Consider the following 15,985-nt stretch of genomic DNA (forward strand, 5'->3'; position numbering starts at 1 on the left):
GGCATGCTGGTATGGGTGTGTAATGGGATAGAGGATTGGATGCTGGTGTGGGTGTGTTAGGGGGTGGAGGATGGTATGCTGGTGTGGGCATGTTAGGAGGTGGAGGATGGTATGCTGGTGTGGGTGTGTTAGGGGGTAGAGGATCGTATGTTGGTGTGGGTATGCTAGGGGGTAAAGGATGGCATGTTGGTGTGGGTGTGCTAGGGGGTGGAGGATGGCATGCTGGTGTGGGTGTGTTGAGGGTGGAGGATGGCATGCTGGTGTGGGTGTGTTGAGGGTGGAGGATGGCATGCTGGTGTGGGTGTGTTAGGGGCTAGAAGGTGGCAGGTTGGCGATCTGGGTGTGTAAAAGGTTCACATGTTGGAAACATGCTGCTTATTGGTGCCATGCCCATTCAGGAAGCACAGAAATCCTCATATGTTCCTGGTTGCCATCAGCTGAAGAATAGTTGCCACAGATGGAGCCGTGCATATTGATCCCCCCTTCCAGCTCGCACTAGAGCGTTCCGTCTCAGTGCGGTTTTGCCGCCACGGGGGCGTGTGAGTGTTTCACACGCATGCGCGTCCCATTCTCTGTAAATGACGGAACGCATTGGCGCGTCGAGAGGCTGAATAAGCGCGGCTCCATCGTTATGTAGCTGTCATGGCTGTAATGTTTCCTGATTGGCTAATGTGGCTATGATGGTTTAGAGAACCATTTCTTTGGTGATAAACGCTGTAATTACCAGGCCGGTTACTATAATATTTCCACATGTGCATATACTTTATACTCTTTGGGGGAAATGTACTAAAATGGGAGTTCGATTTCAGATGGGACGTTGCTATGGGAAACCAATCAAATACTATCTATTATCTTCTAGAAGGTAATATTTTGATTTGATGCCAATTGGAACGTCCTATGTAAAATAATAGTACCATCTTGGTAAAATTTCTCCTTTTGTGTTCATTGTAATATTCATTTTAATACAAACATTGGGAACGCTGTGAGACCACTCCGGTCACTGCCCATATAGTTATAAGTGGCCAATCCTTATAAGTAGATAATGCCGCCATCATACCTTGTATTTCTGCACCTCCTGCCAGAACAGCAGGCCATTTTCAAAAAAATCCCCTTTCAGAGATATAAAGCGCTGAAACTGGCTCGCCGTGACCGGGTTCAACAGCGCTTTACGGAAGGCGATAATTTCTTTGGAGGATGAAATCCACTTGCTGTCCAGGTGCTGAAATAAAACCGCTCAACTGGGTTATCTGGTGATAAACTATATCTGTCCATATATCAAACCTTACAGGTAAAGAGGGACAAAGGGGCCACAACAACGGAGCAACTTCCATTTATATAGAACGGACTCAAAAATTATACTATGGAAAACTTCTCCACGTTCTCCCTGAGGATGGATACAGCTCTTTGTAGTAGGTGGATTCCTCAGATGCATAATGTATATCCAGAATTAATCATAAATAGGAATAATTTAAACACAAATATATATCTGGATAATTACAGACAATGGGGCAGATGTATTAACCAGCGTTAAGTGCAAAAATGCACTTAACGCTGGTTAACTGGGGGGGATTACGTCTGTCCCTAATGTATCACTAGCGCACCTAACGTGCGCTAGTGACAGCCCGCCGAGTTACGCTCGGCGGGGCTGTCCCTGCAATCCCCCCCAGGGATTAACGGCCGGGGCGATGTATTAACAGCCTTAAAGGCGTTAATTCGCCCCGGCCGCTTCGCCAGCTCAGGGCTAGCGTTGTCCTATCCCCCACTATGGGGACAACGCTAGCCCTGCGTCTGGCTTGGGCTGCGCTGGAGATCTCGCGTTTTTTGCGAGATCTCGCGCATGCCCAGTAAGCCGGGCAGGGGGGGCGACGGGGAGTGCGCATGTGCGGGGCGGCGAGGGAGCCGATAAGGAGAGCCGTTAACGCTGGGCATAACGGCTCTCCTTATCGGCTTGGGGGATGTTAATACATCTCCCCATAACGAGTGCCCGCTTCTCCTTGTTATGCAGGAGAAGCGGGACTCGTTATTTCACAAACGTAACAAGCTTAATGATACATCTGCCCCAATGTGCTGAGGGCCTTATTCTGGTTCACTCGCAAAGGCAAATTCATTCTCTAATGGACAAAACCATGTGCACTGCAGGTGGGCAGATGTAACATGTGCAGAGAGAGTTAGATTTGGGTGGGGTTTGTACTTCAAACTGATATCTATATTGCAGTGTAAAATAAAGCAGCCAGTATTTACCCTGCACAGAAACAATAAAACACCCAAATATAACTATCTCTGCACATGTTACATCAGCCCCACCTGCAGTGCACATGGTTTTGTCCATTAGAGAGTGAATTTGCATTTGCGAGTGAACCAGAATAACCCCTGAATGTAATGAGGTTGGGGGCCGGCAGTCATATGGGATACTGGCTGTATGCAGAGGCTTTTTAAATGAACAGTCATTTACAAGTGAAAACCTTGCTTTGTAAATGACTGCACCTTTAAATAAAAAAAAACACACTCAGCATTCAGCTGGCATCACGCACAGCCGCTGTAGTTGCCCTGCATTAGATCCGCACCCATGTCAGGCAGATTTAAACTGTAACATTTAACATTTAGGACTTAAAAGCTTAGACCAGGGCTGGCTAAACCTGTACTCAAGATCTACAAACAGGTCATACTGTATGTCTCAGGCCACCTGTGGATCTGTAGAAGGAATGAATGCAGCATGTCTGAAAATGTGACAGTAATGACTATACCTGTGCACCAGGTAGGTGACCTGGGAAATGTGACTGTTAGTAATGAATACAGCTGTGCACCAGCTAGGTGACCTTGGAAATGTGACAGTTAGTAATGGCTACAGCTGTGCACCAGCTAGGTGACCTGGGAAATGTGACAGTAATGACTAAACCTGTGCACCAGCTAGGTGACCTGGGAAATGTAACCATTACTAATGACTACAGCTGTGCACCAGTTAGATGACCTGGGAAATGTGACCGTTAGTAATGACTACACCTGTGCACCAGCTAGGTGACCTGGGAAATGTGACCGTTAGTAATGACTACACCTGTGCACCAGCTAGGTGACCTGGGAAATGTGACTGTTAGTAATGACTACACCTGTGCACCAGCTAGGTGACCTGGGAAATGTGACCGTTAGTAATGACTACACCTGTGCACCAGCTAGGTGACCTGGGAAATGTGACAGTTAGTAATGACTACAGCTGTGCACCAGCTAGGTGACCTGGGAAATGTGACAGTTAGTAATGACTATAGCTGTGCACCAGCTTGGTGACCTGGTAAATGTGACAGTTAGTAATGACTACAGCTGTGCACCAGCTAGGTGGTCGGGGAAATGTGACAGTTAGTAATGACTACAGCTGTGCACCAGCTAGGTGACCTGGGAAATGGACAGTTAGTAATGACTATAGCTGTGCACCAGCTAGGTGACCTGGTAAATGTGACAGTTAGTAATGACTTCAGCTGAGCACCAACTAAGTGATTTGGAAAACATGGAGGGGATAATAAAGTGGGCAACCTCTTATCCAGGGCCAGTGCTCAGGATCAAGTATACAGCCGCATACACAATAAGGAGACAATTCCTGCCCCGCCATTAATATCACATTGTACCTTCCATACTCCCAATTTCTTCTTGCTTGTCTGAAATGTGACATCTTCTGCAACATCCTTCACCTGTGACTGGAGATAAAGAACATACAATATATTGCATAAATATTTAATATGTGATCCAGAGAACATGTACAGATGGCATAACAAATGTACCCGCCCTAACATTTAACCTCCCTTTCACCTTCCATTCATTTATAGCACTGTAGTCAAAATGGCGACTACATTCGCATTGTTAACATTTCGGCATTGGCAGAATGTTGACCACATTGCATGTACCTATCATTTTATAAAGCCTACTAGATAAATACTTCCTAAAATCTGAGCACTGCTCCATTTCTCCACTCACTGCATCAACGTGGACATTGCATTTTGTGCACGGAAGTAAATGTATGAACGTTCCGGTATGCAGAGTGGTAAGTGTCTGGCAGTGCGCTCATCCCCTATATGTAGCTTCGGTTTACTACTAGTCATTAATACAAGCAGGATGCTCTTACAGCAATCCTGTACTAGGCAACAATGATTCCACCTTATACAGGCATTTTCACGCTTCTGTACAGCTCCTGTAGCCTGCATCTCCATCATCAAGCACCCACTGAACTATGGGCCCAATTCAGACGCAGCCCGTACGATAAACAAAAGACTGCGCATGTTCTTCTAAGTAGGTGTGACAAAATGGCAGATCCCTCATACTGATAACTCTACTACCTGACTTACATTCCCCCTAATACAATAGCTGTGCCTCTGACCTGCAGCTTTTGCCGTTCTCTGTATTCCTCCGTTGACAAGTAGATAGGAAGCCACTTCTTCTCAATCCTCATTCGCACATATTTCTGTATCTCTATGAGGGCGGGTAAGGAGAGGCAATCATGGAGAATCTTCCCCCAGCCTCCAGCTAGCAGCATGACCTGTGGATGTGTAATAGGTGTATTACTAACATAGAATCCCGACATTCTAATAACCAGATGATCACACAGCAAAAAAATCTAGACATCAACTGAATATAGCGTGCCTAGGGATTTATTCAGCCCTGCACGCAAACACTAATGTAGGGTACACACCAGGATGACCCGCTCCTGATGCCCATTGTGAGCGGGTCATCAGTCTCTCGTCTCGTCCGACCCGCTCACGATGATGCGGAGCACACAACCTGCTCATGATGTGCACCGTGAGCGGTACCGATGTGATGGCGACCCGAACCCGGGTGTGTGGTCGTTTCCAGATGCTACCTGCTGCAGGTAGGATCTGATTAACGACCAACCGACCCGCGGGGCCTTGCCGGAATCGGATCAAAGCAGGACTGAAAAGGGCCCAATCACCACACAATCTACATCCAATCGTCGGAATTGGATCTAGATTGATGGGATCGGGCCCTAGTCGTCCTGGTGTGTACCCAGCATTAAACTGCCTCACGATTGCAGTTTGTTCCGATGTGTAGGCGGGGTGGTGATATGGTGGTGGCGGTACACAGTGTTTTCTAGGAGCGGCTTCAGGGACAGCAGAAGATCATAGAAGGTGGTGGGAGTGGTCTATTTACACAAGACGCCTCCAGCTGCATTAACATATTATGGAACAACTGCTGGGTATAAAGTGCCCAATTCAGACCTGTTCGCTGGTATATCACATGCGCATGTCCGCAGTGCGCATACATGAGCCATCTTTCACTGGCTGCTCGCAGGGTGATTGACACTCAGCCTTTGGGGGTGGTAACGCAGGCGTTCCCTGAATGTTGGGAGGGAGGGCCGGTGACGTCATCAGTGGCCTCCGTCTCCCAATGGCCATCGCAGCGCCGAGGGAGTCTGGACTTACTCAGCGCTGCGAACAGAGGGGAAATTCTTCCGAATGGTGAGTGATTCCGAATGGTTTTCCCCTCATGTGCACAGCTACGAACGCAGTCGCGGCCGTGCATCTGGGTGGGATCTCTCTGGTGTCGGGCGGGGTTTACCGAACACAGCAAGCAGGTCTGAAACAGGCCCAAAAACTCCACGTTGTGCAATAATGTCCACCTCTGAATCAGGCCCATCATGCAGAATTCCGACAGCTGAAAGATCTTGTTGAACGAGGGCTGATGGACGGAAAACTCAGATATCTCCTGCTTTCTGTATTGTTACACTCAAGCAAGACTTATTTCTGCCATTAAACATGTGGATATTTGAGTTATTTGTTAATGAGGCATCTTAAAAAAAAAAAAAAAAAAAACACCTTTTTTTTCTACATACAGCTCTTCTGAGAATATGTTATAGTGCTGGACACTGGGCCCAGCAGTCACATGACATCAGCGCCCGCCCCCTCTTCGGCGGACTCCGGCGGATATAAACGTCCGTTTAGACTGACTTATGTTTCCGAAGGGGAGAGGAATCATTCCACGATTCCCTTCATCCACAGGTGAGGCGCTTTGTCTGTGCACATCTCCTTGAATGGCACCGAGGGAATTCGGCAGCAGGGAGTGGGCAGACTCTCAGCGTTTATGGGCTTGCTAAGCAGTGAACGAGTAAACGACCGCTTTAAAATCCTTCTTAGATGGACAAAACCATGTGCACTGCAGGGGGGCTGATGTAACGTGTGCAGAGAGAATTAGATTTGGGTGGGGTTTTACTTCAAAGTGAGATCTATATTGCAGTGTAAAAATAAAGCAGCCAGTATTTTCCCTGCACAGAAACAAATAACTCACCCAAATCTAATTCTCTCTGCACATGTTACATCTGCCCCACCTGCAGCGCACATGGTTTTGTCCATCTAAGAAGGATTTTATAAGAAAAAAATGAACTAAAATAAGGCCCTGTGTGTCTTGAGGACTGAAGTTGGCAATGTCTGCCATACAGCAATAGAACCATAAATAATTTGCTTGGCTTATTAAAAATGTGCTTGGCCAAAAAAACTAATCGCGTACTGTAAACGACTGTTGTTTGCCCCCTCACCTGCTCCTGCTGATCCCTGGTAGCCGGACTGTTTGGCCCAAAGAAATATTTCTTATTTAAGTATTTATTTTTGACATCCTTGGACTTGTCCAAGCGTTTTTCCTTCTCCCGATGCGGCAGTCTTCTGAGGTGCTCCAGGTCGATCCAACACATGAGGTCCGTGCTGTAAAAGTGACAGAACCACACTGTCAGCAAATGGGCTGGGATCCAGCATACTTACAGTCCCTGTTATACAGAACACAGAATAAGAATAGACCAGTAACGCCTCGTGCGATATGTGACAGCCGGAACGCGGAACCAAACTGCCGCGCACAAAGAACGCAACGCAAAACCGCTCAGTGACAGCCGGCACAGGAGAGAGAGGAGCTAGCTTGAAACAAGCACTATAATGATTACAATTACAGACATTCCTCACTTAACGACCACGTTCCGTTCCTACGACCCGGTCATCAAGCAAATTGGTTGTTAAACGAACCTATGTAAAACCCCTTAATACTTCTGAGACGTGGGTCGCTAAACAGGCTGGGCAGGTCGTAACTGCGAGAGGGTAGGCGGGCAGGTCGTGAATCAGAGCGGCGGGGTCTTAAGTCCGAGGAGCTACAGCACGGACGCTAAATGAAGGCCCGGGTCGTAAGTCCGGGTGGTCGATAAACAGGTAGGTTGTATGTGAGGAATGTCTGTATTATTAAGACAGTAAAACATTTATCTAGTAACTTCTATAAAATGATAGCGAGGTGATTGGTTGCTATTGGCAACTTTTCCAAATGTTCTATTTGGAAAGTTTAATCTCCTTAGTAATGTGACCTACAGAACGTTGCTTCTGGTGAGTGATAACTCGGCAATGTACAACACAGGCGTCCTCTACCTCCACCAAATTTCGCCAACAATATACAGATAGCCGTGGTGCTGCTGGAACCTGTATATTTTCTTGTGACATTTTCTATTTGGAACACTGGTAATTTAGAGGCTGATCCAGACCCGTTCGTTCGGGTCAAAATTCGGCCCGGTGTCCGATGGTGAGGGGGGGAGCTCTGGACAGGGAGGTCCAGGGGCAGGTAGGGGCCAGCAGCAGGGGAACGCAGGCAGGTTGATGCCTGAGTGGGACGGGCGGCTCATGTCACCTCAGCGCCCGCCCCCTTTTCGGCCATCTCCGTCTAGGATAAAAGTAAGTATAGACTTACTTTTATCCGTGAACGGAGAAAAAATCATTCGATGGCCAGCGACCATCGAATTGATTTTTCGTCCAGGTGGTGCATGCAAGGGGATGAGTTAGTGTACACATCCCTAGCATGCCAGCAAAGGGATGCGGTTGCGGGGGGATGGGCATTCAGCAGGGGTGGCGCTTAATGGTTCGTTAGGCTTCGAGTATACGCAGCCTAGCGAACAGGTGTGGGGTTTTTTTAGATTTCACTAGGCTTCGAGTATACGCAGCCTAGCGAACAGGTGTGTTTTTTTTTTTAGATTTCGCTAGGCTTCGAGTATATGCAGCCTAGCGAACAGGTGTGTTTTTTTTTTAGATTTCACTAGGCTTCGAGTATACGCATCCTAGTGAACAGGTGTGGTTTTTTTTTAGATTTCGCTAGGCATCGAGTATATGCAGCCTAACGAACAGGTGTGTTTTTTTTTAAGATTTCGCTAGGCTTCGAGTATACGCAGCCTAGCGAACAGGTGTTTTTTTAGATTTCGCTAGGGTTCGAGTATATGCAGCCTAGCGAACAGGTGTGGGGTTTTTTAGATTTCGCTAGGCTTCGAGTATACGCATCCTAGCAAACAGGTGTTTTTTTTTAGATTTCGCTAGGCTTCGAGTATACGCAGCCTAGCGAACAGGTGTTTTTTTTTTAGATTTCGCTAGGGTTCGAGTATACGCAGCCTAGTGAACAGGTGTTTTTTTTTTAGATTTCGCTAGGGTTCGAGTATACGCAGCCTAGTGAACAGGTGTGGTTTTTTTTAGATTTCGCTAGGCTTCGAGTATACGCATCCTAGCAAACAGGTGTATTTTTTTTTAATTCGCTAGGCTTCGAGTATAGCAGCCTAGCGAACAGGTGGTTTTTTTTAGATTTCGCTAGGCTTCGAGTATATGCAGCCTAGCGAACAGGTGTGTTTTTTTTTTTTAGATTTCACTAGGCTTCGAGTATACGCATCCTAGTGAACAGGTGTGGGGTTTTTTTAGATTTCGCTAGGCATCGAGTATATGCAGCCTAACGAACAGGTGTGTTTTTTTTTAAGATTTCGCTAGGCTTCGAGTATACGCAGCCTAGCGAACAGGTGTTTTTTTTATTTCGCTAGGCTTCAAGTATACGCAGCCTAGCGAACAGGTGTTTTTTTTTTAGATTTCGCTAGGGTTCGAGTATATGCAGCCTAGCGAACAGGTGTGGGGTTTTTTAGATTTCGCTAGGCTTCGAGTATACGCATCCTAGCAAACAGGTGTTTTTTTTTAGATTTCGCTAGGCTTCGAGTATACGCAGCCTAGCGAACAGGTGGTTTTTTTTTAGATTTCGCTAGGGTTCGAGTATACGCAGCCTAGTGAACAGGTGTTTTTTTTTTTTTAGATTTCACTAGGCTTCGAGTATACGCATCCTAGTGAACAGGTGTGGGTTTTTTTTAGATTTCGCTAGGCATCGAGTATATGCAGCCTAACGAACAGGTGTGTTTTTTTTTAAGATTTCGCTAGGCTTCGAGTATACGCAGCCTAGCGAACAGGTGTTTTTTTTTATTTCGCTAGGCTTCGAGTATACGCAGCCTAGCGAACAGGTGTTTTTTTTTTAGATTTCGCTAGGGTTCGAGTATATGCAGCCTAGCGAACAGGTGTGGGGTTTTTTAGATTTCGCTAGGCTTCGAGTATACGCATCCTAGCAAACAGGTGTTTTTTTTTAGATTTCGCTAGGCTTCGAGTATACGCAGCCTAGCGAACAGGTGGTTTTTTTTTAGATTTCGCTAGGGTTCGAGTATACGCAGCCTAGTGAACAGGTGTTTTTTTTTTAGATTTCGCTAGGGTTCGAGTATACGCAGCCTAGTGAACAGGTGTGGTTTTTTTTAGATTTCGCTAGGCTTCGAGTATACGCATCCTAGCAAACAGGTGTTTTTTTTTAGATTTCGCTAGGCTTCGAGTATAGCAGCCTAGCGAACAGGTGGTTTTTTTTAGATTTCGCTAGGCTTCGAGTATACGCAGCCTAGTGAACAGGTGTTTTTATTTTTTTCCGATTTTGTGGATGCTGTAGGAATAAATCGCTGAGACAAAGGGCTTTATTCAGTGGTGGACAGAGACACAATGCTGATCTATTGGTGATCGCCCACCTGCGAATTTTACATCCATATGGGCAACGACTCACTGTCAGCGTCGGTAGGCCCAGAAATACCGATTGGTGCATCTTGGTCACCCCATCCCTATGGCAGGTGCAGTGTCTATGGCCTTCTACGTGAGCACCTGTGTATGCAGCCAGTTTTACTGACACTTCATCCGTGGCACTCACATAACATGCGCATAAGAGGGACTGTGCCTCTGTTCAGCCACCTATTGAGAAATCTCTGATACTGTGCATCTCCATGGCAACAGCGACTTGTGCGTACACTGTGTGACGCACGCGCCATAGTAGTTTTAGTGACTTTTTAGCACACACAAAAATAATTGCATGAAAATCAGAATGGCATGCGGATAGGAATCGGGACCAAAATCTTTTAGCATTTTCTTGCATAAAATACAGGTGATAATAACCAGGTGGGCTCAGAAATTAAATAAAATAAAATAGACTTTAGTCAATTCCTGATAAATGAGGCAGCACGGACGGTGTAATGGTTAGCATTTCTGCCTCACAGCACTGGGGTCATAGGTTAAATTCCCAGTATGGCCCTATCTGTGTGGAGTTTGTATTTTCTGCATGTGGAATGCCTCACGGCCCTGTATGGAGTTTGTATATTCTCACCATACTTGAGATGGGTTCCCATTCAAATTCCATGCTGAGCTTGAATTGGGAACACATTTCCAGATTAAGAGCAATTTATTTGTTACCTATACTGTAGTTACCCTCATAGAAATTATTCTCTGGTGAGAACACCTCCGTACAGAAGTTTGCATTCCTATGTTTTCTTAGAGTGAATGAACCAATGTTTGTATACAGTATATTTAAAGAGGGGAATTAGTTTCCAGGTTGGTTAACATTTTATGAATTCCACCTATATTGAATATGGCGATATTATATTAAAAGGATCACATTACTGATTGTAAGAGACCATTTCGATGGGACCCCGATTTGCTGGATCCTAATCCCTTGTTTGGTCTGGTTATCTAGAACTCGATTATACCAGAACCTTCTTTCCCAGATACTTGGTTGAAAATACCTAGATAACTTAGCAAACCCCTGATGAAGTCTCGGTAGAGACGAAACGCGTTGGTTGATGCGATTCACCTTGAATAGCTTCATGGAAAAACTTTTTATCCATTGAAAAGAGACTTTTAATAAACAATATCTTATGGACTGCTTTTGTGGACTTTATTACAGACATCCAATAGAGGTGTTCACAGGACTAATTGAAAACTGACAATTTTACTTAGCGCCATCCCACAATTGTTTTTGAGAGATATATATATATATATATATATAGGGCTATTTTTCAGTAGGCTCCAGCAGGAACTGAGGCCCTTATTCTAGTTCACTCTTTCTGACAAAATATTTCTTAGATGGACAAAACCATGCGCACTGCAGGTGAGGCAGATGTAAAACCCCTCCCAAATCTAATTATTTCTGCAAAAGTAACACCTGCCTCACCTGCAGTGCACATGGTTTTGTCCATCTAAGAAATATTTTGTCAGAAAGAGTGAACTAGAATAAGGGCCTCAGTTCCTGCTGGAGCCTGCTGAAAAATAGCCCTGTATATATTTATATATATATATATATATATATATATATATATATATATATATATATATATATATATATATATATGGCCCATATAAATCCTTTACATTGACTAAAGGACCAAGTTTTGTCCTCAGATAACCACCCACTGGAATCACATGAAATATCACATACCATCAGCAAACAGGAATATATATGAGATGCACGGCCTGCCTCCTGTCAGATGCAGAGGCAGAGTGTGGGCTGCTGGGACACTGAGAGGAATGAGAGCAGCACACAGGGCTGGCATTGCATCTGTTACAGCCCAGTCTGGGGGTAGATGTGCTTATTTTGTGTAACACTGATAAAATGGGTATTGGGGAATTGGCAGGCTCATTATTAATGCATACTGCGCAATATAATTGTACTTGTGTCTCAAACCAATCAGTTGTTCCTGTAATTCTAATTTATTGGGCACTTTTGCATCAAAAGGTTCATGTCATAACACACATGTTAAGAATGTGAGAATGATTTATGGGGTCGGTAAGCTGGCAAAGCTGCAAGCAAAACACATTTCTAGGACAAAAGCAATACATTACTAATATGATTAAGAACACTAGCAGAGACTGATTATTGGTCTAGATGTCCTTTACTGATCTCCAGCGAGGGTGGAATTCAAGGACAAAATACATATGCATATTACACCACAATGAGGAATATAGCACAGGCAGCTACTAAATACAGCACTAACTAGTAAATGCAGAACTAATAGCTCAGGAACTACAGTATAAGCTACTAGCTACAGAACTAACAGCTAATAGCTCCGGAACTAACAGCTAATAGCACCAGAACTAATAGCTCAGGAACTACAGTATAAGCTACTAGCTCCAGAACTAACAGCTAATAGCTCCGGAACTAACAGCTAATAGCACCAGAACTAATAGCTCAGGAACTACAGTATAAGCTACTAACTTCAGAACTAACAGCTAATAGCACCGGAACTAATAGCTCTGGAACTACAGTAAAAGCTAATAACTCCAGAACTAACAGTTTATAGCTCCATAACTAACAGCTTATACTGTAGCTCTGGAACTAGAGTATAAGCTACTAACTCCAGAACTAACAGCAAATCCAATACTAACAGAGAATGGCTTTGGAACTATCAGCTAATAGCTCCGGAACTAACAGCTAATAGCTCTGGAACTACTGTATAAGCTACTAACTCCAGAAATAAGAGCTTATAGCTCCAGAACTAAGAGCTCCGTATCTAACAGCTAATAGTTCCAGAACTACAGTAAAAGCCACTAACTCCAGAACTAACAGCTATTTACCACAAAATTAACAGCTAAGAATTCCAGAACTCTGTACCTTGCAAAATGATCATCCAGAAAGCTGCGGAAGTGTTCCAGCTCCATCCTGTGCCGGAGCAAGGTGCCGAGATTGTAGTTCCTGTATTCCACCGGGACCTGCTCCCACAGGTTGGGCTCTTTAGGTTTGTCGGGAAGGGGAACAAAGACGGATTTGTGGACTTGGTTCTGGTAAGAGAGTTATTGTGTTTTTTTTTTATTTCATCTTCATCATCATCATTATTTGTATTATAACACAAAACACTACATTCTGTATAAGCACATCTTTACTAACTGCATTGAGCATATAGTATGGCCCTTATTCTGATCGCTTTGCCCGGACCCGTGCACGGGCCGAAGCGAATGTACCAAACCAACTAAGCCTTGCGAATGGATCGCCGGAACTGCCCATTCGCATGCGAACGGATGTTTTATGTGAACATCCATTCAAATCCCAGTGGGAACCTCCCCCATTATTCGAATGATGTGGAAAACGCTCACCCTTCCAGAGTGGTCTAGACCACTGGTACATACTGTAAAAGCAGGGATATGGGCGGGCAGCTGACATCCGGTTGTCAGCTGTCCTCCCCCCGCACGCACGTCACGACCGCATTTCCATATGCACGCCCTGCGTTTTCATGGGAACGCCCATGAAACGCAGGGCGTGCGCATATGGTAATGACCCTGATTAGGCTGCAACACCCCTCTCCACCCCCTGCTCGGAAGGCCAGGAGCAAGCACTCGCCAAACGGACTTCTCACCAAGTTCGCTCGCTCCCTGCGTACAGACATGCGCAGAAATGTTTTGTGCATGCGTATACGCACATCGGTACACTGGCCAAATTCGGGTCTGAGCGAAGCGATCAGAGTAAGGGCCTATATGTGTGTATGAGACTGGAAATATGATTTTTAATGTTAGGTTACAGTAAAGTGTGGAATTGGTTTTCCCTCCCGGTATACGGTCACAGGTAGTTTAACCACTGAAGGTTGACATGGCTTTAAGTCGACATGGTCATTTTGGATTTCACAAGCATTAGGACATTTGGAAGGTCGACAGTCAAAAGTTCGACATGGGTATTTCACATTTGTTTTTGACCGACATGTGCCGGCAGGTGGTATTTCATGCCCTGCCATCCACTACAGCGTGGAGGGAGAATAAAGTAGTGCGCTAAGCACAGCGATTCACCGAGCCCGAAGCATGACGAGCACAGCGAACCATGCGAGGGAACGCAGTGCACTTTTTCGGTGTCCATGTCGACGGTGTCGACATCCAGGACAAAAAAAGTGCTAAACACATGTCGACCTTTTGACTGTTGACCTTCCAATGTAGACCTAATGCTTGCATCGATCTTTAACCCTTTCGACCTAAAGCCACGTCGACCTTTTTCAATGTGTTGACCTAAGGCCTGTCGACCTTCAGCGGTCTACCAAATGCATGTCAACATTAGTTTGGTCGACCTAATGATCCACATCCTCCCTCCCTTAACATGGACATACAGTACACAACAAGGATGCATCAGTGGGTGTGTGTATCATCTATACTGTATATAATATCTAGTGTCCGTGAGTCTCCGTAACACTGCCATCTGTTGGCACAGAGTAAAACGATATCTCTGTCTCACACATGCACAAACACAGAAGGTAGCAGACTAGCTTTCGAAGCTTTTGCTTTAAGCGGGCTCACTAGTACCCTATATGAGAACAACATCATTAACAGGCCAATCAGGTTGGCCCTGCAGCACAGCCAAAGCCGATAGACCTTGCGCCCGATATATCGGATGCGATATTGGCCGATATATCGGATGTGATATCGACCGATACATCAATGCGATCCGATGCGATTTTTTACCTGTTCATAACCCCATTATCCACTACGCATGGAGTTGATTTTATTTAGTGTGGCGAGCGCAGCAAGCCACCGAGTCCGAAGCGTGGCGAGCGTACGTGGATTACTGCGCTCGCCACACTATATACAATCAACTCCATGCGTAGTGGATAGTGGGGTTATGAACAGGTAAAAAAATCGCTTCGGATCGCATCGATATATCGGCCGATATCGCATGCGATATATCGGGCGCCGTGAAACGAAACAAGTACCTTAATGACTTCTGAGCTGTGACGTCTGCCCGGACATATTGGGCAGGCTACTGGTAGGTGTGTATGGCTGCTACGCTGGTGAATCCGGCGATAGTCCGCACCATCAGCATAGTGTGTACCCAGCATTACCCTGACCCCGGTCAATGTTTATTGGTGACGAACAAGATAACACATTTCTAGCAACCTAGAATCTAACGTAAGTATGTTGACCGCCATACCTGATGTCAGCCATGTAGTCCCCTATTTGAACCCATTTATGTGCATCTTAAGCAGAATCCCTGTGTTTGGGAAATGACAATATTCAGAGAAATACATAAAATACCCCAAATGGGCGGAGCTCTGAGAGATGGGCGGAGTTATACACAAACCAGCGTCGCTGGTGTATAGAAGTGCGGAAATGTGTCACCGATGGTGAATCTGGTATAACCAATGGTGTAACTGTTCTTCTGCTCCGTAAAAACTGGTTATGAATAAAACAAATGTATGCAAACAACATATTCATCAGTAATACTAAATATACAATTTCAAGTCTTATTATTACAAGTCAAATATATAAATCTATTACAAGACCATTTTCTTCATGGAAGGGTCCCAACAGTTGACAACGGTTTTGCACAAAACGCATTACAATTACAATTATATGATATTAGATACATTCTGTATTCCTGCCATTTATAATGCCTTTGTGGGTGTTTCTGTTGGGTCGCTTTATTTTTAAACCCCTGTTCAAAGTGTTTGAAATGAAACATGACATCACAATTTAATGGGAGAAACGATGATAAATGAGGTCTTATGTTTTTTCCACAGGGCTGATGAATGACTCCGCTTGGAATGACTAATTCCGATTGTGTAAATGGGATTATCGGGTTTGTACGATTGACGTTGTGGCAAAGTCACCAACCGCATTTGTAAATATTGTGTTATCCAAAAGTCGCTGACATCTGCACCAAGCGTTTGGGAGATTAATGTGGTGATGTTTCTTGGAATATTTGCAACAACAGTGCAGCTTTATCAAAGGTTAAAATAACGTCTTTCTCATATTCTGGACTCGTTTCGCAAATGCTGACACACACTGCGCATACATTATGCGAGTGCACAGGGGTAATCAACATGCCGCCCTCCAGCTGCTCCGGAACCAGACATCCCAGCATGCCCTGTTTGGCTAATAGGGCATGCTAACCT

General features: G+C 45.0%; 1 protein-coding gene across 2 annotated transcripts in view; it reads right to left on the minus strand.

Moving 5' to 3' along the window:
- Positions 1-15,985, minus strand: part of RGS22 (regulator of G protein signaling 22) — a 94,451-nt gene that overhangs the window by 21,752 nt on the left and 56,714 nt on the right. For both annotated transcript variants that reach the window (XM_083186997.1, XM_083186996.1), the window contains exons 17-21: positions 12,730-12,896; positions 6,530-6,692; positions 4,361-4,519; positions 3,615-3,683; positions 1,058-1,219 (exon numbers count right to left, since the gene is read on the minus strand). In XM_083186997.1, coding sequence (XP_083043123.1) covers positions 1,058-1,219; positions 3,615-3,683; positions 4,361-4,519; positions 6,530-6,692; positions 12,730-12,896 — 720 coding nt within the window. The remainder of the gene's footprint in view (positions 1-1,057; positions 1,220-3,614; positions 3,684-4,360; positions 4,520-6,529; positions 6,693-12,729; positions 12,897-15,985) is intronic.

The sequence above is a fragment of the Crinia signifera genome, chromosome 5 (assembly GCF_055691185.1).
Source record: "Crinia signifera chromosome 5, ASM5569118v1, whole genome shotgun sequence".
In the NCBI taxonomy this organism is placed as follows: domain Eukaryota; kingdom Metazoa; phylum Chordata; class Amphibia; order Anura; family Myobatrachidae; genus Crinia; species Crinia signifera.